The sequence below is a fragment of the Rhinopithecus roxellana genome, chromosome 9, assembly GCF_007565055.1.
Source record: "Rhinopithecus roxellana isolate Shanxi Qingling chromosome 9, ASM756505v1, whole genome shotgun sequence".
Lineage (NCBI taxonomy): Eukaryota > Metazoa > Chordata > Mammalia > Primates > Cercopithecidae > Rhinopithecus > Rhinopithecus roxellana.
This window is the reverse complement of record NC_044557.1, coordinates 132,607,072-132,634,666: the sequence shown is the minus strand read 5'-3', so window position 1 is coordinate 132,634,666 and position 27,595 is coordinate 132,607,072. Positions and strand designations below refer to the sequence as shown.

At 39.8% G+C, this 27,595-nt stretch overlaps 1 protein-coding gene and 1 long non-coding RNA gene across 5 annotated transcripts in view; one reads left to right on the top strand and one right to left on the bottom strand.

Moving 5' to 3' along the window:
- Positions 1 to 7: 7 nt before the first annotated feature.
- Positions 8 to 27,595, bottom strand: LOC115899661. The gene is made up of 3 exons (XR_004059282.1): positions 27,411 to 27,595; positions 3,039 to 3,110; positions 8 to 1,329 (listed from the first exon to the last, which is right to left on the bottom strand). It is a non-coding gene; the product is annotated as an uncharacterized LOC115899661 (long non-coding RNA).
- The window catches only part of C9H8orf34 (chromosome 9 C8orf34 homolog), a 475,930-nt gene continuing 474,812 nt past the window's right edge, over positions 26,478 to 27,595 (top strand). For 2 of the 4 annotated variants that reach the window (XM_030937845.1, XM_030937846.1), the window contains exon 1: positions 26,478 to 27,443. In XM_030937845.1, the coding sequence (XP_030793705.1) occupies positions 27,117 to 27,443 (327 nt within the window). In that variant the 5' untranslated portion in view covers positions 26,478 to 27,116. The remainder of the gene's footprint in view (positions 27,444 to 27,595) is intronic. The other 2 variants (XM_030937844.1, XM_030937847.1) reach the window with 2 other exon arrangements.

Here is a 27,595-nt window from a genome sequence, read left to right as displayed (position 1 = left end):
ACAAGAATGAATAAACAAGCTTTGACATTTTTATTCAATGAAATATGCAGCAATAAAAAGAACCAGCTATTGACATGCAGCAATATGAATAAATCTCAAAAATATTATGTTGAGCAAAGGAAGTTAGTCATAAAATTGTATATACTTCACTACAGTATTTTATTTTTATGAAGTTCTAAAACAGTCAAAGCCAATCAATGATGGAGAAAAATTTGAACAGTAGTTTTCTTGGGGTGTTGGTCAGGATTGGTGATTGAGAAGGGACACAAAAGGTTTTGCTAGGGTGATAGTAATCTTCTATAATGATGGACTTTGAGTTATACAAGTGTACACATTTTTCAGAACTAAGTAAAATGTGTGTGTAAATTAATTGTGTATTAATTGTACATCAAAAGGAAAAAATTAAACATTGAACTCTAGTTAATGGCAGAGCATGTGGAAGGATCTAGGAGAAGCATGCACTTGTTTGCAGTTTACTTTCAAAAGCATGCAACAAGTAATATATTAATTCAGGAGTAAATACGTGGAAAAGCAAGAATATAGGTGCTGGGTGTATATTAGCATTCATGTTAAAATTGTTTCATTTCAGCTATATGTTTCAAAAGTTTGATTTAAAAAATTTTGGAAAAACTAAAATGCTACAATCAACAGCTTTACAGAAAAGAGAAAACATATCAAAAAGACAGATAACCAGTGTTGGAGGGGATGTGGAGAAAAGGAAGCCCTTATACATTGGTGGTGGAAATGTAAATTAGCACAGCTATTATGGAAAGTAATATGGAGTTTCCTCAAAATATTAAAAATATTCCAGCCCAATTCCACTTCTGGATATATATCCAAAGAAAATGGAATGAATTATGTCAAAGCAGTATCTGTACTTCTAAGTTCATTGCAGCTTATTCACAATAGCCAAGATATGGAATCAATCTAAGTGTCCATCAACAGATGAATAGATAAAGAAAATGTAGTATATATACACAATGGAATACTATTCAGCCTTAAAAAAGAAAGAAATCTGGTTATTTGGGACAATATGGATGAATCTGGAGGAAATTATGTTACATGAAATAGGTCAGGCGTAGAAAGACAAATACCACATAGAAACAGAGGCCAGGCAGGATTCAGTGGCTCATGCCTGTAATTCCAGCACTTTGGAAGGCTGAGGCAGGAGGATTGCTTGAGTTCAGAAGTTCAGGTGTCATGGAGCATGCCTGGGGTCTCAGCTACTTGGAAACTTGAGGCAGGAAGATTGCTTGAGTGTGGGAACTTGAGGTTGCAGCAAGCTGCGATCAGGGCGCTATACTCCAGCCCGGGCAACAAAGTGAGACCCTGTCTGAAAAAGAAACAAGAAATAGAGAGTAGAATTATGGTTACCAGGAGCTGAAGGAGGAAGGAGTTGAGGAGATGTCGGTCAACAGATCCAAAGTTTCAGTTAGCAGAAATAAGTAGAGCAGAGCTGTTCTACAACACAGTGAGTAGAATTAACAAGAATGTATTGTATACTTGAAAATTGCTAAGAGAGTAGATTTTAAATGTTCTTTCACTACAAAAAATGGTAAGTATCTGTGGTCATAGATATGTTAATTCACTTGATTAGTCATTCCACAGTGTATACACATATCAAAATATCATGCTATATATCATAAATATATACAATTTTTATTTGTCAATTTACAAAAGAAAAAGCAAAATAAATAAGGAATCTTATGACAACAAAATGCTCTCAAATAGTAAATCCCATCTCCTAAATACACACAAAATCAACAGGAGGATGGAACGTTTAGGTTGAGAAAATCTGCCCAAAAGACAAAGAGATGGAAAAATAGACGAGTGAAGATAAGGAAACAGCATTAGGCAAAAAGATTCAACATCATCTAAGTAGTAATCCAGATAATGAGAATTGAAAACATGTTTCTGAGGAAATTATCAAAAAATAACAGAAGAAAATGTCCCACAACAGGTATGAAAGAATGTGCTTTCCTAGATTGAAAGGACTATGTGTCTATTATTAGAGTGGACAGCCAGACAGACATGAGCAGGGCAGGAGAAGCCCCCCACCCCACCAGGAATGTCGGGTGACCATCAGGTGCTAGTCAGGTGGTTGTTAAACCCTCTAAAATGATAATTGGTCACTACTGGCTCCAGGGAAGGGTAATCTCCCAATAGATAGAAAACACCTGAAGCTGGTGAGCAGCAGTTTCCCATTAAGATCTCAGGAGTTAGTTGAGTGTGCTCAAGCATGCACACTAAGAGGCATAATGGTAGAGTTTAATTGGCATATAACCTTCCTCCAGGGACACTCTACTGATAAGGGGAAAACACCTCAAGTGAGCATGCACACAACCTCCAGTAAACATACTGCTCATGGGCCCCCTCCCAAGTGCTGGCACGTACATGCGAACAGCTCACCCCAAGGAAGAATCAGAAAAGAAGAGATGCAAAACCCTACAAGCATGCCAACATATAAAAAGCCCAAGTCAAGGACTAAATGGCACACTGGAACTCTTGAGTTGCCCAGTGGGCCCCCTTCCAAGTGTACTTTACTTCCTTTCATTCCTGCTTTAAAACTTTTAAATAAACGTTTGCTCCTGCTCTAAATATTGCCTTGATCTCTCACTCTGACTTGTGCTCAGCAGATGAATTCTTTCTTCTGAGTAGGGAAGAACTGAGTTGCTGCAGACCCCCTATGGATTCACCTCTGCTAACATAGTTTGGTGCTGTGACTTGGATAAAACTGTGTGGGGTGGATTTTGTGAGAGCACCAGCTATACTGAGGGAAACTTTGGAGGGAACCAGCTACTAGATGGTTCAATTAGTCTTTCATCCCTGTATCCAGGTTGGACAATCAATTTGCCCATCAGGACCATTGTGGACCTCCACCAGTTTCCTCTGGCTTCATCTTGCCCAGGCATAGTTCACCATCTTCTTTTTCCTAACACATGTGCTCATGCTCCACCTCCCCAGCATGACAGGAGATACAGACCCATGGTAAACTGGGGGTATTCCCTCAGTAGACTGGAGAGGCTTTGGGATGCCACTTTGGGTGATGAGTACTCCAGTCTTCACCTTCATTGCCCCAGTGGTCCTGATGTGCAAATTAGGTGTCCAACCTGGGTATAGGAATAAAAGACTAATCAAACCATCTAGTAGCTGGTTCCCTCCCAAGTTTCCCTTAGGATACCTGGTGCTCTCACAAACCCACCCCATGCAGTATCCCAGTCATGGTGAAACTGACCCAGTTGTCCCATAGACAGTTCTTGATAAACATAGGAATTGACACTTTAGGTCTTAAAGCTTAAAACATATTTGTTTTATCCGAGTTCCTTCCACAGGACACAACTTTCAGGCCTCTCAAAAAAATATCAAAGAACTGAAAGTCACCAGATCACCACATCCAGACAATCAGATGCCAGGACCCCTCATTTGTCATGATTGCTTCCTTGCCCCTCCCTGGTCCTGTTCTCTTACATTATTACATTTCTTCCTTTCTATATAAACCCCTAGTTTTAGTGGGTCAGGGATATGGAATTAGACTGAGCTCTCATCTCTTCAGCTGCAGCACCTGATTAAAGCCTTCTTTCTTGTCAATAGTTATCATCTCAGTGCATGGCTTTCTGTGTGGCAAGTAGCAGAACCTAGACCGAAGCCCTGGTGTTTTGGTAATAACAGCACCAAAGTATGTCAGCAGGGATGAATCCATATTTGTCTGCAGCAACTTGATTCTTGCCTTTTCAGAGGAAATAATTTATCTGAGAACCATAAAGCAAAGTGAGAGACCAAGGCAAGTTTTAGAGCAGGAGTGAAAGTTTATTAAAAAGTTTTAGAACAGGAATGAAAGAAAGTTAAGTACACTTGGAAGAGGGCCATGTGGATGACTTGAGAGATCCAAATGTGCCGTTTAGTCCTTGACATGGGGTTTTATATGTTGGCATGCTTCCAGGGTTTTATGTCCGTTCTCCCCTGATTCTTCCCTTAGGATGGGCTGTCTGCACGTGCAGTGGCCTGCCAGCACTTGGGAGGCGCCACATGTGCAGTGTGTTTACTGAAGTTGTGCGCATGCTCACTTGAGGTGTTTTTCCCTTACCAGTCAAGTGTTCCCAGAGGGAGGTCATATACCAGTTAAACTCTACCTACTGTGCCTCTTAGTGTGCATGCTTGAGCCCAATCACCCAACTCCTAAGATCTTATCGGGAAGCAGCTGATCACTAGCTTCACGTGTTTTCTATCTATTGGGAGACAGCTCTTCATTCGTGCTGGCTGCTACCAATTATTATTTTAGAGAGTTTAACAACCACCTGACTATCATATGATGGTCGCCTGACATTCCTGGTGGAGTGGGGAGGTGGGGGACTCTCTCCTGTCCTGCTCATGTCTGGCTAGCTACCTACTCTAACACTATCACAGTGATTGAGGAAAGATATTACCCCTACCAAGACATTTCAGAACCTTGGGACAGAGATGTTATTTGGAAAGCTTCCAGAGCATGGAGTAGGGGATGGGAGGATGGAGTAGGGCAGAGTGGGGAGGTTGGGGTGAAGAGGGGGTGGAAGCAAGTTGTCAGCAAAAACTGGGTATTGGAATGGTGTTACAGCACTATTGTCAAAAGATGATGGAATTATGCCTTTCAAATTCTGAATTATTTCCAATTTAGCATTTTATTATCAAATAGTCAAGTGGTGGGATTATAATAAAACATTTAAAAAGATGCAAAAGTCTCAAATAAAAGATCTTTCATGCACCCTTTGTCAGTAATCTACTGTGATACTCACCTGAAGTAAACTTGTAAACCAAGAAAGAAAGAAATATGAACTGTTTTCTGGGAAACAGGAAATCCGACTTTAGGGTGGAGTGAAGTGAATTCCTGAGATGATGGTGAAAGGAAATCCTAGGATAATGAAGAGAAGCTGGCCCAGGAAGCAAATTTTCCCAATTAGAGCAAGGGTATCCAAGGACTCTAGAAGGATTCTTCTAAGAAACAAAACAATCACATTTGCTTGCTGTTTATGAACAGGTTGTGGGGAGTTTTATTTAGATGAATGGGTGAGAGTTTGGGCAAAAATCAGTGGAAGGTACATAAGAAAGGAATTAAACAAGCAATAAGACTTGATTAAAGTGAAGCAACGAAAGTGTTACACAAAAAAATGCTTCCTTCATTAATGAGTGTGTGGTTCAGCTATGGATTATTTTATGCAAATCAGGATGTCAAATGGAATATTAATCAAAAAATCAATAACTACAGTGGGTGAATATAGGAAAGGGTACACTATAGAACTCAATCCTCATCTTCCATAGTATGAAGTCAGTAGATACTAATATTGAAAAAACTGAGAAACAATGCTCTATATTATCATTGAGGAAAATGATAATAAATACCATAAAGATGAATTGAACATCATTTCCTCTGGAGATCACAGATCAGGGGTGAAGAAGGAACTAGGGGATGGCTGCTTTTATCATGTCTTATAAAGCTGTTTGACTGTTTAATGAATAAGAAAATAAAATTTAAGTGTAGTTTTATTAAATAATACCATCAAGCATGTTCTCTATTGTTGAGAAAGAACATTCATTCTTCTAGCTCAAATTGAAACCGTCTTTGCAAAATTATGACAGAAAGAGACATCTGACTCCATCTTGCTTCGAGCCTTAAGAGATTGGCTGTCTTTGTCCACTTCTGCATGTGGGCCAAGCTAACTTTGGTAGAAATTTAGTTTGTAGTTTAAATGATAATAGCCCTTCCCAAAACTAAACGGTTCTTATAAAACAAATGAAAGACTACCAAGTCAGGAGGATAAGAGGGGCTTAAATTCTCAATAATTACCAGCCATTATTCTGGAGGTTATAAGTTTCACACTTTCTCCAGTTAATCCTGCAGATAACATCACTGTTGTAGAACCTAAGATTGGCCTTTTCAGATATCTTTTCAGATTTTTGCAATTCTGACAACAGGACGGCCCCACCTAGACTCACCAACCAGCCCTGTGGCTCCTACCCAAGAACTCACTCAGCACAAGAGGACAGCTTTCATTCCCTTTGATTTTATCTCCAACCCAACCAATCAGCATGCCTCCATCCTAGCCCCCTGCCCACCGAACTATCTTTGAAAAATCCCTAGCCTCTAAGCCTTTGGGGAGATCGATTTGAGTAATAACTCCATTTCCTGTGTGGCACGGCTGGCCTTGCATCAATGAAACTGTTTTCTACTGCAATGCCATGGTCAAAGTGAGTTGATTTTGTGTGTGCAGTGGGGAGGAAGAACCCACTTGGCAGTTACAAAATTCATGTCATCAGATATAATAATCTTGATTTTTTTCCAATGGAAAAGTTAAGCCTACTAGTCATAAACTTGTAAGCATAAAGTTAAGTGAAGCAATGTATATTTTATAATAATTTTTTCATGTAAAAAAACTCAGTGGTATTTTCTGGAACTCTTTCTCCTCAAGAAATTGACTTGAGAGTAGTGAAAATATGAAAAGTACCCAAGTAAGTATAGAATAAATTTTTATGGAGTACTGAGTTTATTTAGAAGAAATGAAATGTAAATATGCTATATTGTGTTGTGTATAGATCAAACAAAATATATCAGGGACATTAGTTGCTACAGGATTGATTTCCATAAAACTCTAGTCTGAGCAGGTCACCGTAAGCTGAAAAACATTACTCTGTCCCATTGCCTACAAAATAAAGCCTAAACTTCTTTCCTTGATGTACGATGCTATCTGTGGTCTACCCTGAACACGTATTTCCTAAAGAATTTATTGCCATTCTCCCTTGCTGTACCCTTCAATAGAGTCACAGAGAGATTGCAGCAGTTCCTCATAATCAAAACTCTGTTTCTCTCTCCTCCGGGACTTTTCTTTTTTCCTATTATAATTTAAAGAATTCTTTTATCATAAATCATAATGTATCTTAAAATTATTTTATATTTAAATTACATAAAATCAAATTTAAATATATTTATGTCTGTATTTGCAATTAATCTTAAAATTATTTTATTTTAAAAATTAAAAAGAATTAAAAATCAACTGTTCATTAACTTTACATCTCTTTTTAGCTATTATCTGATCTTTTATCTTTTAGAGATATCTTCTTGAAAGTGAAGCGGCTTCATTGTCTGGGGTAAATACCCAAGGTTCACCGTCTCACACCAAGGGAATCGAGGACACAGACACACAAGAAATGGTTTTAGGAGCAGAGGTTTATTAGACAAAAGAAAGAGAATGGAGAATAGCTCTCTCTCCTGGGAAAGAGAGAGGTGCCCAAGTGAGACTTCAGTCACGGCAGAGTGCACTGGGTTTTATAGACTGGCTTGAGGAGGTGGTGTCTGATTTATATAGGGCCCAAAGATTGGTTGGACCAGGTGTGACGTCTTTCTTTCCTTCCTTCCTTCCCTCCCTCCCTCCCTTCTTCCTTCCTTCCATTCTTCTCTCCCTCCCTCTTTCCTTCCTTCCTTCCTTCCTTCCTTCCTTCCTTCCTTCCTTCCTTCCTTCCTTCCTTCCTTCCTTCCTTCCTTCCTTCCTTCTTTCCTTCCTTTCTTCCTTCTTTCTCTTTTTCTCCCTCCCTTCTTCTTTCCTTCCTTCCTTATTTCCCTTCCTCCTTCCCTGTCTCTCTCCCTTCCTCCCTCCCTTGCTCCCTCCCTCCTTCCTTTCTTTCTTTCTGGATTGTGGGGCATTCTATTTCTTTTGTAATAGCACATGAAGAAGCTGGACACCGCACCCTAATCTTTTATTATGCAAATGTGTTTTCTACTGGGCTGACACCATATTTTCTGCTCCTTACTGTACACATGGTTGGCAAGGAAAAGGGAAGATGGAGCCGCCATGTTGAACATACCTGGCCCCCAGGTTAGCCTTTTCCCGTTGGCACAGCTGCCAGCATTCACCTGTGCAAACTTCCAGCTTGTTTATCTATGTCTGCAGCTTGATTTTACAGGCTGCTCTTTGTTAGAAAAGAAATTATTTTGAGGCTGCTTTTCATTAAAAGGAAAACCTTACTGAGGACTTCTTTACCTTCACTATCTGCTTAAATAATTTCTTTCTAACTCCTATATCAAAAGGACTGAAAGATGTTTATTAGATTTAGTTAGGAGGTCTTAGTCCACATTAGCAAATGCAGTATCAGTGGAGTTCTAGAAAGTTATACAGGTAACAACAGATAAATAAGAAATTAGAGTAAACATATGGAGATATTTCCAGGCTAGCAGTCAGCACACTTCTGTGAAGGGCCAGATTTTAGGTAGGTAGTTTCCCTCTTTCCTTCCCTCCCTCCCTCCCTCCCTTCCCTTCTTCCTTTTCTCTTTCCCTCCTTCCTTCTTTCCTTCCTTCTTTCCTTCTTTCCCTTCCTCCTTCCCTATCTCCTTCCCTCCTTCCTTGCTTTCTTTCTTTCTGGCTTTGTGGGGAATTCTATTTCTTTCGTAATTAGTCAACTCTGCCAGGGTACAGTGAAAACAGCCATGCACAATACCTAAATAAACAGCACAGCACGGTTGTGTACCAGTAAAACACAGATCTGGCTCAAAGGATACAGTCTGCTGACCTTTTTTCCTAATGTCACCGCATAAGCCTCTTCCACAGGTTACTTAATTGCAGCATAAGCATAAGGGGCACTATCTTCTCCCAGAAGAATAGATTAGGAAAAAGGAGATCTGGAGCAGAGGTGACATTGGAAAACATGCTTAAGCCCAATAAATAAGCCAAGTGAGCACAAAGTAATACTATAGTAATGCTAAAATCACAAAGTTAAAAATCTAGTCAAATTCTCTAATTCTATAGTTGCCAAAACCAAGGCCCGAAGAGAAATGTGACAAAGACACACCTGGGCCACAGTAGGTGCTCAAGACATTTTTGATGAATTATTAACTTGCTCAAGGCTGTATCTGTAATGAGAAGCACACTTAAGAATATAATTCAGGTTTTGAGATTCACATGTAGAGTATTATTTTCATTCTGACAGGTCAGCATCACAGGGAAAGTATTTCCCACATGTATGAGGTAGCATGATTATTAACAGCACAGGCTGTTACGCTGTGCTTAACAAACAGGCCCAAATAACCTTTTTCTTTTCTATGTAATCTACATACCTATAGGGGGTGGGTGAGGACTCCCCTGATTTTAGTCTTTCGGGGATGCAGATGAAGGAGATACTATCTCCGCCTGTTCATCTGCAATCACTACTGCAGATAAAGAGCACAATTCAAAGGTCTTGCTCCCACAATCAAATGTTCCGCCCTGGAATTGACACATAACACATCCTCCCACAAACCACTGGCCAGAACTAGCCATATGCCCATACCTGATTTAAAAAGGCCAGGATCCCAGGCCAGGTGGCTTATGCCTGTAATGCCAGCTTCTAGGGAGGCTGAGGCAGGAGAATTGCTTGAACTCCGGAGGTGAATGCAGAGGTTGCAGTGAGCCAAGATGGCACTTCTGTACTCCAGCCTGGGCAACACAGTGAGATGCCATCTAAATAAATAAATAATAAAAGGTCCAGGACTCACAAGGTTCTTCTGTGCCTAGAATAATAGTGAAACCAAGTATTTCTGAATCCCAAATGTTGTGTGGTAGAAATGAAACTGCCTTTGCGAAAGTTAGAACAGCAAGAAAATTAAGGCAGTGGAGGAGATCTGTTCTAGCCAACCCCCATCTCGCCTTTAGCATTCAAACCACCCTTAAATATTCCTGGGCTTGGGCCAAGCTAACTGTGGGAGATGTTTAGTTTATAGCTTAAGTGATAATAGCCTTTCCCCAAAATTCAGCCACCTTGTAAAGCTAGTGAGAGATCACCAGGCCAGGAGGATTAGAGGGGCCTGAATTCTGCTAAGGTGTAGACATAAATGATTGCCAGCCATTATTCAGGAGGTCACAAGATATGCAACGTCCCCAATTAGTCCTGCAGATAGCATCACTATTGTAAAACTTAAAATTGGCTTTCTGAGATGTCTTTTCAGGTTTTCTGCACCTGTAATGACCAATGGCTCCACTGAGACCCACCAATCAGTCCTGTGGCCTCACCCAGAAACCCACTCAGTGCAAGAGAACAGCTTCTACTCTCCATGATTTAGCTCTGACCCGTCCAATCAACCCTCATACCTTAGCCTGCTGCCCACCAAAGTATCTTTGAAAAACCCCTAACCTCCAAACCTTCGAAGAGATTGATTTGAGTAATACACGTGACATGGCCAGCTTCACGTCAATTAAACTCTACCTTTATTGCAATGCCATAATCTCTGTGAATTGATTTCATTTGTGCAGTGAGCAAGGCGAACCTTTCGGGCAGTTACAGAAAAAGTATAGAAAAAGAGGTTGATAGATCCACCACATAAATCAAAACAGATTTCTGTTTTGTTCGGTAAGAGTTTTCTTTTTTCTCTCTATGAAGAAACAGAGTGACACTCCCCACCCCTCTGTAAAACTGCAAGTGAGGTCCAAAAGTTTAGTCAAGGAAAATGACTAAACATGTTTGCAAAAAAAAAAAACATATTTTTTTCAAGGCAGAGTCTCACTTTGTTCCCCAGGCTGGAGTGAAATGGCATGATCTCAGCTCACTGCAACTTCTGCCTACAAGGCTCAAAAGAGTCTCCTGCCTCAGCCTCCTGAGTAGCTGGGATTACAGGTGTGCACCACCACACCTGGCTTTTATTTATTTATTTTTTGTTTGAATTTTTAGTAGAGAAGGGGTTTCACCATGTTGGCTAGGCTAGTCTCAAACTCCTGACCTCAAATGATCGGCCACCTGGGCATCCCAAAGTGCTGGGATTAGCGTGAGCCACCACACCCGGCACAGTTTGCAAACCATTTTTGCAAACAAAATCTTTCTAGTCAGTTTTCCAGGTATGGTGTGAAAAAAGAAAGAAAATGATATTTATTAAACTTGCATATTATTAGAATAATGTCCATCTCTCTGTGTATGAGAAAGTCCAAAACAGTCATGAGGTAATCACTTCGTCCACCACAGCCCCAGGAAGAGAACTGAACTTGGCCTTCCTGGTTTGAGAATGGGTATTGGCTGAGAAGGGAACTAACTGCTTATCATGTTACATCTAAATTCATATTATTGTGAGGCATTATCAGGTTTGCTGTATGGGCTGTGTAGTGAACCTTAATAAGTTCATTTCAGTTTAAATAAAGTATATTTTAGGCCTGGGAAGAACAAAATATTAAGGTGTGTATGGCATGAAAGGGTGGAAAGAGGATAATGACGAATATATGACACAATAGCAGAATAAACAGTGTCATATGGATTCTTTTCTAATATTCCATTCTTGTGATGGCTCAGATCCCTGAAGCATGGGATTATCACAGCCTGGACATCCTCGAATATGGAAATTGCCTACTCTAGACAAAAAGAAAGCTTTTTGCAATATTTTGCCCCATTCACCTCTTTGAACCCAGAGGAGCAGCGGGGCACATGTGGCGAGCGCAGAGTTTCTGTGACTGAAGCACGGAGCTGGGAGGAGTAAGGGAGAGAAGAGGCTCCTTGGGCAGCATCCTGCCACTGGCAACTGGACGCCACCAGGTTATGAGGAAGAACAAGTCTGCATTTCTCTTGTCCTTCTTCCTCATATTTATTCATTTCTCCCTCTTTACATTCCCAACACCCTTGCTCCCAGGTTGTATAACAGCTTGGTTTGAGCAGGGAATTCTTTCCATGATGGAAGGAATTTTCTGCAATGGACACCAGCCATTTTGCTGGTATTCAAAAGGACACAGAGATGTTTTTAGGTAAAAGCAATTTATCATTAGAATCATTAAACGTGAAAAGTAGTGCTATGTTACCAACCTTAGATCGCTGATGCTGGGGATTGAAGGAAAAATCATTACTAAAATATTCACAGAATATATAATATAGGTCATACAAAAATTTATGTCTAATATTCGTGATTCCATTTTATTCATGCATCAATTGATTACATAGCACATGCTGTGTGTCAGATATAATTCTAAGCATTTTTATCACTAGTAACTCTTTGAATCCTTACACCAACCCTATTGAATAGGTACTGTTGCCATCATCCTCATCTTGCATATGAAGAAACTGAGGGCCAGAGAGATGAAGTATACTGCCCAAAGTCAAAGAGAGTTGGGACTTAGATCCATACAACCTGGCCGCAGAGTCCTTACCATTAATTGTTATGCCATGCTGGAGTAATGGTGACTAATGAACACCTGGGAAGAGAGTTCCATAGCTCATTGTAGCTGCTAATTTGCTTCCACTTACTTCATGGTATCCAAAATTTGGGGAGTGTTTAAAGAGTGGTCACATGCTGAAAACACTGGTAGGGATTTAAGAGCCTGGCAGTACAGAGAAGTTGAAAACCCTCCAGTTACCAACACCAAGAATTGCTCAACAAATTATAACTAACATCCTTATAAATGCAGGGCTGAATTGCTAAGAAAAGCAGGAAAATTGCCTTGGGCCAGAAATGAAGAAGAAACTAAAAATCAGGACAGTGAACTGCAGAGCTGACACTGTGTCTGCCCTGGGATCTTTATTGCTCTAAGTAACATAGGTGCTGAAACTTAATACCGGTGTACAGATGGAGAGAATTGGGACTGAGACCTGTATCTTCTAGACTGTTCTTTCTTTGGTATGAGGATTTGGGCAACAGAAACCCTCAAAAGTTGTGGGAAGAATGATAAATTTATGCAACTGCTTTGAAAAGCAATGTGACAATGCCTGATGAATTTGAACATGTCCATCTTTATGACCAAGCAATTCCTTTGGCAGATTAATACCCCAGAGAAATTCTAGGCCATGCAAAAATTCAGACATGAACAATAATTTTATTGCAGCATTGTTTGCATTAGTAAAAACCTGGAACAGGAGAATGGATAAATGAGTTGTGTTCTAATCACACAATGGAATATGCAGAGCAGTGAAAATCAATGTACCGCAGACATGTATCATCAGGGATAATTCTCAAAGTTTCACTTTCATGGAAAAAGGAAGACAAGCTGCAGGATATTTGCAACATTGATCTGTAGAGGTGAAAAGCGTGTGATATCTTTCTTCACTCCTCATAAAGGTCCCAGCCAACACTGCTATAACAAAAGACAACAGGAGAAAAGCACACAAAAAACATGACTTAAAGCTTTATGTGACATGAAAGCCTTTGGAATGAAGATCCAAAGATACAGGAAAAAATATCAATTTTTATGCTTAGGTTGAATGAAGAATGAATATAGAATACGTTATTGGTATTCTATGCAATCTATACTATATATTGGTATTTCTATACAATAACGTATAGAAACGTTATTGGAAAAAAGGGTGTGATCCAGTACACTGAGATGAGAAAACCCAGCAAGCCCTGTCCAGATTCCTCTTGGCCTCTCGGTGGCATTCCCTCCACCTGGATATGGAGCAAGAACCCTCTACAATAGGAGTCTTATGACCTATTATCAGACAAGGGTAGGTCAGAGAATTCCTTTATGGCCAGCGCCTAGAAAGAAAGGTAGGAGGGGAGAAAGTTAGCTTTATATTCCTTGTAGGTTATTCCTTGTATTCATGGCTGACTTGGGCAATAGGGGTTCTAGTTTCTGTGACCTGCCTTGGGGGAGAGGAATTCTGGTTTCTGTGATATGCTTCCAGGGAGACTCAGGGGTGAGAGGTAGGAGGGCAGGAGAAGGTCAGAGTGACCTTGGTTCTGAGACTGCTTCTGAGGCCCTTCAGATGTCCTTTAGATCAGTAGTCCCCCACCTTCTTGGGACCAGGGACTGGTTTTGTGGAAGACAATTTTTCCATGGACTGGGGAGGGGGTGGTTTCAGGATACTTCAAGCACATTACACTTATTGTGCACTTTATTTCTATGATTATTACATTGTAATATATACTAAAATAAGTATACAACTCACCATAATGTAGAATCAGTGGGATCCCTGAGCTTGTTTTCCTGCAACTAGACAGTCCCATCTAGGGGTGATGGGAGACAGTGACAGATCATCAGGCATTAGATTCTCATAAGAATCTTGCAACCTAGATCCTTCCGCACGTGCCGTTCATAACAGGGTTTACGCTCCTATGAGAATCTAGTACTGCCACTGATCTGACAGGAGGCAGAGCTCAAGCGGCAACGCGAGTGACGGGGAGTGGCTATAAATACAGGCGAAGCTTTGCTTGCTTACTGCGGGTCACCTCCTCCTGTGAGGCGCGATTACTAACAGGTCATGGGCTGGTGCTGGTCTGCCGCCTGGGGGTTGGGGCCCCTGCTTTAGTTGGAAGTACTCGGCAGGCCAGGTGCTATAATTTGGAGTATCGTTTTTTGGACCCCAACAAAGTCTAATTCTGAACTGTAGAGGATCAGAACAATTTTTTAAAAATGTAATCCTTAACCTCAAGAAAGGAAGAAAGGACAAAACAAAAAGGACTTTTAATTACTCCTCTCACAAATGAAAGCAACACCAGTGTTGGAGATGTAATTGGCTTCCCTTTGGCCCAGCTCCCACTCTGCACACAGGCAGACCCTCAATACAGAGCCCATGCATAGCAAGAAAGACAGAAGGAGTTCTTACAGAGTATTTCCCAAATACAGGTGGGAAGTAAACTAAGACAAAAATTACACAAAATTGTGTTTATCTGTCTTGTTTATTTCACCAAAATTCAAATCAACTCAACATAGCTCTTTCTCTTCACAGTGCATTTTTGCCTCTTTCTGGTATCATCCATTGTCTCCTTTTCTGAAGCCATACAGATGCACATAGCTCCAAACTAATGCATAGTTATTAAACTACCCTTTGCTTTCAAACTTGCATTTTTGCTCCATTTTGTGGCTCACTAAATGAAAGTTCCTTTTTGAAATCTTTTTATAATTGTATGTGTGTGTGTGTGTTTCATAACAACATATTTTTTTCACAGTTGAAAAAAAATCCAGGATCCAAGAGGATCTTAGAATCAACAAAAGTTAACAATTACTGTTGATTCCTTTTTTTTTTTTTTTTTTTTTGAGACAGGGTCTCACCCTGTCTCCCAGACTGAAGTGCAGTGGCACAATCATGGCTCACTGGAGCCTCGACCTCCTGGGTTCATGTGATCCTTCCACATAAGCCTCCTAAGTAGCTGGGACCGCAGGTGTGCATCTCTACAACTGGCTAAATTTTTCTTTTATGTGGAGACAAAAGCTTGCTATGTTGCCCAGGCTGGTCTCAAACTCCTGGGATCAAGTGATCCTCCCACCTCGGCCTCCCAAACTGCTGGGATTATAGTTATGAGCCATCATGCCCATCCTTGTTAATTCTTAAAATAACATCTTTATTGAGATATACGTCACATACCAGACAAGTCACCTATTTAAAGGTACAATTGAATAGTTTTTACTGTATTCACAGAGTTGTGCAACCATCAGCAAAATAAATTTTAGAACATTTTCATCACACCAAACAGAAACTGTAAGCCCATTGGTAGTCATGTCCATTCCTCCACCCTGTTGCTGTCCTGCCCTCACACCTGTCACCCTGTGACATCTTCCTGCCTTCCTCTCAGCGCTAGGCAACCACTAATCTACTTTCTGTCTCTATAGACTTGCCTATTGTGGTTATTTTATATCAATGGAATCATACAATATGTGGTGTTTTGTGACTGGTTTCTTTCACTTGGTATAATATTTCCAAGGTTCATCCATGGTATAGCATGTATTGGTACTACATTCATTTTTATCACCAAATAATATTTCGTTATATGGACACATTTTATATAGCCTTTTATCAGGTGACAGACATTTGGGTATTTCGATTGTTTTCACTTTTTGGCTGTTATGAATATTGCTGCTACCAACACTCATGTATAAATTTTGATGTGGTCACGCATTTTCATTTTTCTTGAGTATAAACCTAGGGGTGAAATTGCTGGATCACTAAATTAGTCTACATTTAACCTTTTGAGAACCTGCCAGACTTTTTCAAAGCACTTCCACCAGCAGTTTATGAGAGTTCTAGTTTTTGGACACTTTGCCAGCACCATCTGTAGAGCTATCCTAGTGAGTGTGAAGTGGGATCACATTGTGGTTTTCATCTGCATTTCCCTAATGGATAATGGTGTTAGGCATGCATTTATGTGTTTATTGGCCATGTGTATGTCTTTGGAGAAATAACTATTCAGCCACATTGACATTTTTTAATTGGGCCATTTGTCATTTTTATTATTGAGTGATAAGAGTTATTTATACATTGGAGACACAAGTTCCTTATCAGATACATGATTTGAAAATATTTTCTCCCATTTTTTGATTTTCTTTTCACTTTCTTAATGGTGTTCTTTGCCTGAAAAGGTGTTTATTTTGATGATATCCAATTTATCTATGTTTTTGTCATTTGTTCTTTTGGTGTTATATCTAAGAAAATGCTATTTAACCCAATGTCACCATGATGTATGCCTCTGTTTTCCTATAAAAGAGTTATAGCTTTAGCTCTTAGATTTAAGTCTTTGATACATTTTGAGTTAATTTTTGTATCTAGTGTGAGGTACAGGTTCAATTTCATTCTTTTACATGTAGATATCCAGTTGTCTCAGCACAATTTGATGAAAATATTATTCTTTCTCTATTGAATTGTCTTGATACTCATATCTAAAATAATTTGACCATACATGTGAGACTTTATTTCTAGACTCTCAGTTCTATTACATCGATATATATGTCTGTCCCTATGCCAGTACCACACTGCTTTGATTGCTGTAGAACTTGGTAGTAAGTTTTGAAATTGGAAGTGTGAGTCTTCCAATTTTGTTCAAGATTGTTTTGGTTATTCTGGGTCTTTTGCATTTCCATATGATTTCAGGATTATAATGCTTGCCAATTTCTGCAAAAAAATCCAGTTGGAATTTTGAGGAGAATTGTATTAAATATGTAGATCAAGTTGGGGAGCATTGCCATCTTAACAATAGTAAGTCTTTCAATTCATGAACACAGAATATCTTTCATTTTATCTTATTTTTTGAGACAGAGTCTTGCTCTGTCACCCAGGCTGCAGTGCAGTAGCACAATCTCGGCTCACTGCAGCCTCTGCCTCCCGGTTTAAGCGATTGTCCCGCACCAGCCTCCCAAGTAGCTGGGACTACAGGTGCCTTCCACCACACAGGGCTACATTTTATCTTTCGTTTAGATCTTCTTTCATTTATTTTACCAATGTTTTGTAGTTTTCAGAGAATAAGTTTTATACTACTTTTTTTTTTTTTTTTTTTTTTTTTAAGACAAGATGTTACTCTGTTGCCCAGGCTGGAGTGCTGTGGCACAAACATGGCTCACTGCAACCTTGACCTTCCAGGCTCAGGTGATCCTCCCACCTCAGCACTGTGCCTTGTCCCCTTCACCCTTCCTCATCCCCCACCTCCCCATGCCCGCTCCCAGGTAGCTGGGACACCAGGAATGCCCTACCACACCTGACTAATTTTTTGTATTTTTTGTAGAGACAGGGCTTTGCCATGTTGTCTGGTCTGATCTTGAACTCCTGATCTCAAGCAATCCTCCTGTCTTGGCCTTCCAGATTGCTGGGATTACAGTCATACACCACCGCATCTGGTCCATACTACTTTTGTTAAATATATTTCTAAGCTTTTCACTTCTTTTTGATGCTGTTGTAAATAGAATCATTTTTTTAAATTTTATGGGATTTTTTTGTTCATTGAATACGTATAGAGATACAGTTGCTTTTTGCATGTTATCTTCTATCCTGCAAATTTTCTAAACTCCTTTATTGGATCCAATAGTTTTTTCTTTGTTTTTTTTTTTTTTTTTTTTTTTTTGGGTGGATTTTTTAGGTTTATATATACACAAGATCATGTCATTTGCAAATAGAGATAGTTTAACTTCTTCCTTTGCAATCAGGATGATTTTTATTTCCTTTTCTTGCCTAATTGCCCTGGCTAGAACCTCTAATACAATGTTGAATAGAAGTGGTAAGATGTCATTTTAAGCCTGTGTTTCTCCCAGATTATTTTCTTCCTTATGATTTGTTGTAAGGTAGTAAAATAAAAGAGCTATGTCTTCTTTTCTTAGGAGTAGTAAAAGAAGAATGAGTGTGGCAAACCACACACTGCTCTACAGCCACTGTCTGAGAAAAGTTAAAAGAGAGAAAGAGTAAATGGTTACCATGAGCAACAGGAAAGCAAGGAAAGCAAACTGGGGCTCTGGCTCCTCTTTCAGAAACCAAGAGGAGTGCAGAGACTTGTTGAGCCTGAAGTGTGGTCTTGAGAATTAACAATATGAAAGTTTGTGCCAATTCCTTTTTAAAGGGTAAAGCTGATTCTTTCTACAATATGCACCAACTTATACAGGATTACCACACAACCAAGGGTGTTTAGATTGCGGAAGTTTGGGCCGGAGAAAAAACATCATTAAAAATCCTCAAACTTTTGTTGGCTGTTTTTATATAATCCATGCACATCAAAAATCAAATTCATCAATACTGGGTATTAAATGATCTTAATTATAAGAATATATATATTTTTTAAACTAGGCTTAGGAAGTTTGTGATATGTTAATGTCTTTTTATTGAGTTTGGAAATAAATATGTATCATCAATTTTAAATGTATTGGATATCAACAATTACTTTCAAGCTCGATTTTTTTTTCTGTTTTTCTTCTCATTTTTTTGATATTGGCATTTGAAGGCCATCAGCTTATTAAATAATAACCTTTTATTCAACTGGTCATTTAAATCTCTAATTTTTCTTAAGTGACAGAATGGTGAAATGGAAGCTATTTTAGACTAGAGATAAGACAAATGAGAGAGTCAGACAACGTTTTTGTGGCCAGACTTTGCTTCCCTTTAAATTGGGGGAAAGGAAGAGGAGGAAATGTGAATAACTTCTGAAATATCTTCCAATGTAGTCAACAATGACATAGGTGATATTTACTGAGCATTTACTCCTCGGTAGGCATTGAACTACGTGTTGACATATTCTCAAGCAAACCTCACAACTCATTGGTAGAGGCCTGTCAGTATTGTTTAATTCTCTGTCAGAGAGAAATGAAGCTTAGAGAGGAACTTGCCAAAATTCAAAGCTGGTATGTACTAGAACCAGGATTCAAATCTATGAAAGTCTATTCTGTGTTCTTTTATGTAATAGTTACTCATCGGTGGGCCCTAATTTATATGGGTAGGCTCTAGTAGCCTAGCATCTGACCCTGGGATGATTGAGGCAGAGGAATATTGTCTCCTGGAGTGTACAGGTCAGATAGACGAGATGTGACCCTGGACAGGTTATTTTTTTCATCAAAGACGATGCTTCCTGAGTTCTTTGTTGTCTCTAAGAATTGACTGGCTCTGGAAGGGGCAGTCTCCATAGCCAGAAAGGTTTTAAGATATTAAAACATTATATTCCAGAGTCTGTAAGTTTTAAGTATTCTCCAATGTCACTTCTTGTATTCTAAAGACAATTGTCAGTAAGTAATTAGTAACAACAAGTATATTACAACGTGCAAACACCTTTTCATGTTGTTGAAATATATGAGATTGATCAGTTGCATTACGAGTCCACTAAACAGCATTATTAACTATGCTTCTAGATGCAAATACCTTTGAATGTAAAAACATTACAACAATAATATAAAGAAATTGAAGTGTTACTGGATCCTGACAAAGGGTCTCTCCTTGACCATACTTTAGTCAGGCTCCTCTTAATACTCTTCTCAACTTGACTTCAACTTTTGGGCTGCTTTGTCCATCTTTACATTGCCCAGTTTTAACAAAAGTTCTGCTAAATTGGTTTAGCCACAATCTCCCGCTTATCCCGAATGTTTCCTCTTAAAAATTTTTCATCCAATGACTTCTACTCTTCATTTTGGCTATGAAGTCTCACATTTTCTTGTCTTTTGAACTGAGCCCTATCTCTGTCCCTTACTGCATAACCCCATAGCAGTAGTCCCCATACTTATTGCAATGGTCCTGAGTAAAATCTACTTTACATTTTAACAAGTGTCATGAATAATGTATTTTAAACGTATTCAAAACAGTAACAATTGAAACTGGCCCTGTGTAATAAAATAAGATAACAAATGTTTTGGAATCAGACTGATTTGGATTTGAATTTTGGCTTTTCCATCAACTCGTTTGGTGTGTTATTGAATGCTATTGACCTCAGTTTTCTCGTCTGTGAAATGCAGAGTGAATTGTAGGCAATCATGGGTCACACACTTGTCAGCAAGTAACTGACCCATATCTCAATCTCAGGTTTCACACCAAAGCCAGTTCAGCTGTTTTAGAGAAAATTACACTCCAAGTGAGATAAAAATGTCAAAGGGCACCTAAATATCAGCACAAGTTCTGAACAAATGCAAAGAAAGATAATTTGTTTTGGGGACCAGAGAGAACACACTTTAGAAAACTTTTATCATATATTTCATTCCATGAGATGCCATTCTGTTGCTGCCTAATTTTAATTTATCATTGGAGGGAGACTGTTTTGAAATTAAATATCAGTGAAATGTATAAGATTTGTCATATTTCCTTGTCCTGTTTGAATCCTGAAATATTCTTACTGTCATTGCTTTATTAAAGACACGTGTTTAATATGATGTCATTTTATTAAAGCTAATGATTGAAAAGAGAAAAAAATGATTTTCTTTTGGTAATACTTCTGGCAAATCACATCATATGAGTCAATATACATTGAGAGTAGAAAATAACCATCCTAAGATATATAAAATCTTGGGTTTGGTGGCAATGATTTGATATAAAAATATGCCTAGGAATATGAAGTGTCAAGGGTAAGCTATTACAGACAAAAGAATGTTAGAATTTTTTTAGAAATTGAATGTAGCAGAAAACATTTTTCATCAACTTCAGTAGGAAACTCAGTTTGTCTTTAGACATCACAATTGTGCACAAATATTTCAGGCTTAGGCTGCAAGATAAGTGAAACTTCCTTTAAAAAAGACAGGAAGGAAGGAATAAAGGAAGAGAAGGAAAAAGAAAAAGACAAAAATGACAAATTGAAGAGGAGAGGCTCAGAGAAAGACATAAAGACAAATCAATGCTGTTATCTTACTGAAACATTTACTACATTTAAGTACTTCAAAAATAATTAGGATTTTTTAAAACAAAATTAATATACTTCATTATGCATATATAAAAGGAACTTAAGTATAAATGACTGGGAGAACTTGATTATGCCTCTGATTACCAGTATTTAATTCATTCATTCTTTAATTTGTTTATTCTTCTATCTCTCCACTCATTCATCCATTCATTCATTGAATATTTGGTTTCCTAATCCTCCCAGACAAAGCTAGTAAGTTTAGTTCCTGGTTTTTATGACCCCATCATAAATCTTTTGTGACAGATATATAATAAGTAAGTGTATTTCCCTGACCTTTATGAAAACTTAGCGTATCCTTAGACATCACAAAATTATCTGTCTCCCAGGACTGAGACCATCTGAGGGTTGAGGGATGGGTTTTATCCATAGGTAATGGGCTAACAACATCTGCTTTGGAAGAAGAGGTTTGCTGACTACTTTAAGCATTATAGTTTCCAGGGTGTTTTTGCAGAAAGCTAAGTCATCCTTCTATTTTATTTTATTTTTTAAATTTAAATTTCCTCTAGGTAATGGTGGTTCCACTAATTGTGCTAAAAGTACCTTTAACTCTTAGTGCAGAGGTTGTTGTGATGCGCTTCATTATGACCAAGCATTAGCTGGCATTTACAGAGATCTGAGTTTGAGAAATAGGTCCCATGTTGCTTATTCCTTGAGAGTGAGACTAGAGCAATAGTACATCCTGTCCTAGGCAGAGTGTCGGGCTCCCTAGGGTGCACACCAAGTAGCATTGTTTTGCCTTACGACATCATCCTTTGTTTGCTTAGTTGCTCTTATTTCCTCCTTCTTTTTAATAAATTCAGTATCATGTTACAGTATCCTATAACAGTTTTCATGGCTCAAGGTTTGTATTTTTCCTTCCAACAAAGACTCTTGAAAAATCAAGACAATATGCTCTCAGAAATTATAAGCAAAAAGTGTATCAGGGATAACAGACTATGGTCAATTAATATCAAGGGTATCTATATAGTCTGGTATCTACAGACTTCTTTTAAATGATTCATAACAACAACAATTAACGTGTTATAAAACATATTGACATAAAGTCTTTTAGATGGAGATTGCTTATATACAGTCCACATATTACAAAATTAAAAAATAAATACTAAAACCTAATAAGTAAAGGTAGAAATTAAAGAGATAGAAATGTGATTGCAGAAGGCTGAATGGCAGGATTTCACAAGCTGGCACTATTATTTGAGCTGTCAGTTTAGTAGATCCAGTAAGTTGATATTTTCCACACAGAATCAGGGCAAGGCTCAGTGCCTCATGCCTGTAATCCCAGCATTTTGGGAGGCCGAGGCAGGAAGATCACTTGAGGCCAGGAGTTCGAGACCAGCCTGGGCAATATGGTGAAATCCTGTATCTACAAAAAATCCAAAAATTAGCTGGGTTTGGTGATATGAACCTATAGTCCCAGTTACTCAGGAGGCTGAGGTGGGAGGATTGTAAGAGCCTGGGATGTCGAGGCTGCAGTGAACTATAATCGTGCCACTGCACTCCAGCCTGGGGGACAGAGTGAGACTCTGTCTCGAAAAAGAAAAAAAAAAAATCAGTTCCAAGGTGGTTGATTAGCTATTATTCAAACTCACAAGAAACAACATATTCATTTAGTATGGAGCCAGAGAGTTACCCTGCTATCTGCTACCCATACTACTTCCTTTCCCATACCCACACACTGGGGAAGTCGAATTAGTCATCAAAAAGCAGCTTGCTCAGAACTAATGCAAAGCAAAGGGAAGTGGTACTCTTGCAACCTTGGTAGTGGGGATTTGGGAGTTTAATACACCATTGGGGTTCAAGATATTCTGCTACTTACTAGCTATGACCTTGGGCAAGTTACTTACCTGGTAAGCGTCTCAGTTTCCTCATCTAAAAAAATGGGGATAATAGTAGTACCTACTTCACGATGTTGTTTTGAGAATTAAATGAGTTGAGGGAGTGTATAAAGTGCTGTTATCAATACCTAGTACATAGTAAATGCTGTGTGTGAGTCCATTTGCATTAGTTGTGAGAGACATTTCGGGCAAAAGTGAAGAAAACTAACTCTCTATGTGTACCTCCCTTTTACGGCCAGATTATTCATGTGTGCTGGGTTCCTTGGAAAGATAATTTTCCCTTTTTGTTACAAAGTGGCAAGGTGAAAGAGAAACAGAAAGAGGATAAGTATGCTTCAGGGATAGAAGTCTAAATTCAAGAAATCCATATAGAACATTCTGCTCTCTGACTTCAATATTTAATTAATTTCAATGGATTACATTGCTAATACTTCCTAACTGGGTCAACTGGACTTCACCATTGTTCCCTCATCTCTCTGAAACCTATCTGTGTAAGGAGCTGTGCAAGGTGTCTTACAAATGGAGTTGGACAACGGCTTTAGTGCATTCTATAAATTGGATTCTGTACATCTGTAAATTATGCTGACAGGCACTTCTATAACACAATGAGGTCAAAACAATCTCACTGAAAATGGCCTTTTCATACTGTATTCAAGCCAAAAACGGGGAAAGGATCATAAAGGTACCATGGCATATGTGCAGAAAAAAAAAGTTGATAAATTTAACCCAAGACAAAGGTTACCTTTCAGCCAATATTAAAGGGACTATGTAACACAAATCTTAAAACATACAGTAATAGGATCTTAATTAAAGATATTTTATGAAGAACCTAACTATGTGAAAATATACTGTGTTACACACTGTAAAGTATAAGAAAATTATTAAGATACAGTTCATGATTTTAGAAAGTTTGCAGTTTAAAAGAGGGACCAAAATATGCATGCAATTGACTAAAGGAAACAAAACAGAGTATAAATGCCATGAGTCAGAGGCAAAGTTTAGACTGAAAGAACATAGCTGGATTGAATTGATATTCTAAAATTCAATTCATTCATTTAATTGATGTTTCTGGAGTATGTACCATGTGCCAAGTCATGAGACATAGCTGTTCCCACAAAGGGGTGCTAATATCTATAAACTCAAAATTTTGACTAGTTTCCAGGTTACAGGGTAGAGAGGGGAAATAGCTTCAGCTTTAGAGTTAGAAAAACCTGAACTAAAACCTTGCCCTACCAATGATAAATTGAGTGACTTGGGTAAATAATTTGTCATCTCTTAGCTTCATGTTAGAAATCATAGTGTCATCTTTGATTTCCTCCTCTAACCTCATCCTTCATTTAGTTAATGAACACATTAGTCCTTAACTATGTCTGGAATCCATCCCATCCTCTTTAACCCTACATCTTAAGTCCTAACAATAACCCCATCATTTGTTACAGATTCTGTAGCCTAACGAATCACTTCTCATTATCGACAAGATGTAAGTCTATTGTTCTTAACAAGGCATTTAAGACTTTCAATGAGCTGAACTCTGCTTACATTTTTAACCTCACATGATAATAATACTCCTCCAAATGTACTTTACATATCTTTAACTACCAGCCTGTTGTGTGTCTCTGTGCCTCTGTACATGCTATCTTCTTTTTTAAAGATATAGAATCTTGCTTTGTTTAGGCTGGGGTGCAGTGGTGCAACTACTGCAACCTCAAACTCCTGGGCTCAGCAGATCCTCCTACCTCAGCCTCATGAGTAACTGAGACTACTATTTTATTTTTAATAGAGACGAGGTCTTGCTATCCTGCCCAGGCTGCTCCCAAATTACTGGGCTCAAGTGATCCTCCTGTCCTGGTTTACCAAAGTGCTGGGATTACAGGTGTCAGCCACCATGCCCAGCATCTAATGCCATTATTTATATATGTGCCGATTGCCTCAACAAGACTAAGCAACTGAGGACAAAGACAAAGCCTTTCACCTTTGAATTCTCAGTCTTAACATAATGCCTGCCATTGAGAAGCTATGCAATAAATATTTATTGTAGTAATGAAGTCATGTTTAGGGATAAGTAGAAAGAACCAAGAAGTGCTTTATGAAGGAGGTAATATTTAATGTTGAATTTGAAAAGCTTTGAACATATTCCCTGAATTTTAAATGTGCTATTTGGGGATGCTCAGAGTTTTAACATTTTAACATACATAAGTGAGTGTGCATATCCTCATGATGCTCTTCTTTCTTTGTCTTTCTGTCTCTCTCTTTCTTCCTTTCTTTCTTTTCACTGAGCAGTGGCACACTCATAGTTCACTGCAGCTTCGAACTCCTGGGCTCAAGGGTCCTGCTGCCTCAGTTTACCCAGCAGCTGGAACTATAAGTGTGCACCACTATGCCCAGCTAATTAAAAAAAATTGTTTTAGAAATGGGGTCTTTTTATGTTGCCCAGTCTCGAATTGCTGGCCTCAAGTGATCCTTCCACATAATTGGGATTACAGACATGAGCCTCTACACTTGGCTTAATTCTCTCTTTAAAACACACATTTTGCCAGCTGAAGCTTTGTCTCTTCTATTCAAAGCCCTAAGTGCAATAGTCTGAGCATGGTGAAGACTTAATAAGTATCTTTATTTCATTTAAAGAGGCATCCTCCTGATGCCTCTTTAAAGAAAAAGACTCTAGATTTCAGGAAGGGTACCATCTTAGTACCTTATGTGGTATCAGAAATAGTAGGCTTTTTAGCTGGGTGATAGATGGCCTTCCTTATGGCTCTACACTATACCTTTTAGCAAACAGAAATGTTGGTATTCCCTCTGTTATTTAATTTATCTTGGACATATTAAAAAATACATAAGTAAATATACCTTCGAACCACAATGGAAAGCACGAGGCAACCCTGGGCACCTCACTGTTGTTTAATTTAACTCTCCCTAGGCAGATCATGAGTCTGATTGTAAAAGTATTAATGTGGACATCTTTTCACCCTGGATCATGTCCATTTCAGGTTATCAGGGATGGTTAAGCTCCTAGTTATTCTAGGAGATTTCTCATATCTGAATATATGAAATTAACAATAGTTCCTGGGATATTTCACTATTATCTAACTATTACATGTTTCCACATATTTAAAATACAGAAGGAAAGCATGAACACCAATAAAGAAACTGTGAGTAACAGAAATTCAGAACACAGTGAAGAAAGAAAGAAAATATATACTGCTGCAGTCAGCTTTTAGGAAAACTATTTCCATCATTCTGAACATTCATATTTATTAAAAATAAATCTAATTTTGGCAGCATATCATGATTAGGAGCCAGGGAAATTGTCATTGGGACCTCAGTGTTGTGTTTCACAAGAAAGAGCTTTGTGAGGAAGCCTGGGCTATCTGCAAATCTTCGACTCTGAAATCCCTGCATATAAGAAAGGTGTTGGCTAAATTTGAGCAGCTCACGCAGTATCTAGAGCAAACATTGTTAAGCGGGATAGTGTGGCGTCTGAGATGCAGTTACAGGTATACAGACATGACTCAAGGAGTGGATTAGGAAGGCCAACTTTGGAGGGGAGGGCTGGCTCGCTCATTTCTCTTCTCCCTGTCACATGCTGAAGGGCTCGTTCCAACCTTTGAGCGCCTGCACTTCGGGAGTTTTCAGCTGGGTTCTCAGGCTGCATTCCCGCGTCGACTTGCTCCAGGCCAAGCCAGATTTTGAAAAGGAAGGCAACTTCTTTTTTCGCGGCAAACCTTTGTACCCACGCACTTTCTCACAACTCTGCCCTTCTCAACCCCTGCGCTAGTGTAGGCAGGGCAGAAGGTGCTGAGGAGAGGCTCAGAAGGGGCGGTGGGGACGATCCCCTTTCGAACTGCATTTGTAGCTGCCAAGGAGTAGCCAACAAGCACCAGATTTATGTGCACTTTGAAAGAAGCACCTTCACCATTGGCTTTTTAAGCGGCGCTGTCGCTAGGGAGCGGCTGGTAGAGCGAGCAGCCTCGGGGAGAAGCCCGGGCTGTTTGTTCCCGTCACCTGGGAGAGCAGGCACACACAGTCGCGCGCGCACGGACACACACACACACGCAAGCACAGATGCTGGTGGCGAGTTCGAGCCCCGCGTCCCTTGTCCGCCCGCGTGCGCCCCTCGGCACGGCTCGCCTCCCGCCCCCTGATTCCTGCTGCTGCCGCCCAGAGGAGAAAGGAACCTCTGCCTCGAATTTCCCCCACTACGCCGGGCGCTGCGGAGAGCGGCGAGGGTGGGCGCAAGGCGGAGAACGCGATGAATGAGTTCTCCCCTAGCCTCGGAGTTGTCTGAGTTGGCGGCGCTGCGCCCAGGCTTCCGGCTCTCAGCGCCCCACGCGCGCGTGGCTCCCCGGACTGCCACTCACGGCCGCGGCCGGGGCCGAGCCAGCCACGCAGGGCAGCCGAGGCTCCGGAGCTCCTGTCCCGGCCCCAGTCCGGGTAAAAGGAGGGTTGTCCCCAGCGGAGGCGCACAGCCGCGCGTTCTCCCCGCACTCTCTCCGCGGTCCCATCTGTTCCCCATGGCGTCTCATCCGCAAACCCGGATCCAGGCTTACCTGGAGAAGAACAAGATCGGTCCCCTGTTTGAGGTAAGGCGCTGTGGAGGAGGGCAGTCCCGTTGTCTTTAGGGGAAGGGGTGCAGTAATGAAAACAGAACACCCCCCACCCCACCCCTCCCAGGGAAGGAGGGCTAGAGAACGAACGCGCGGGAGAGGGCGCCCTGGGGTTCACCGGCATTCGC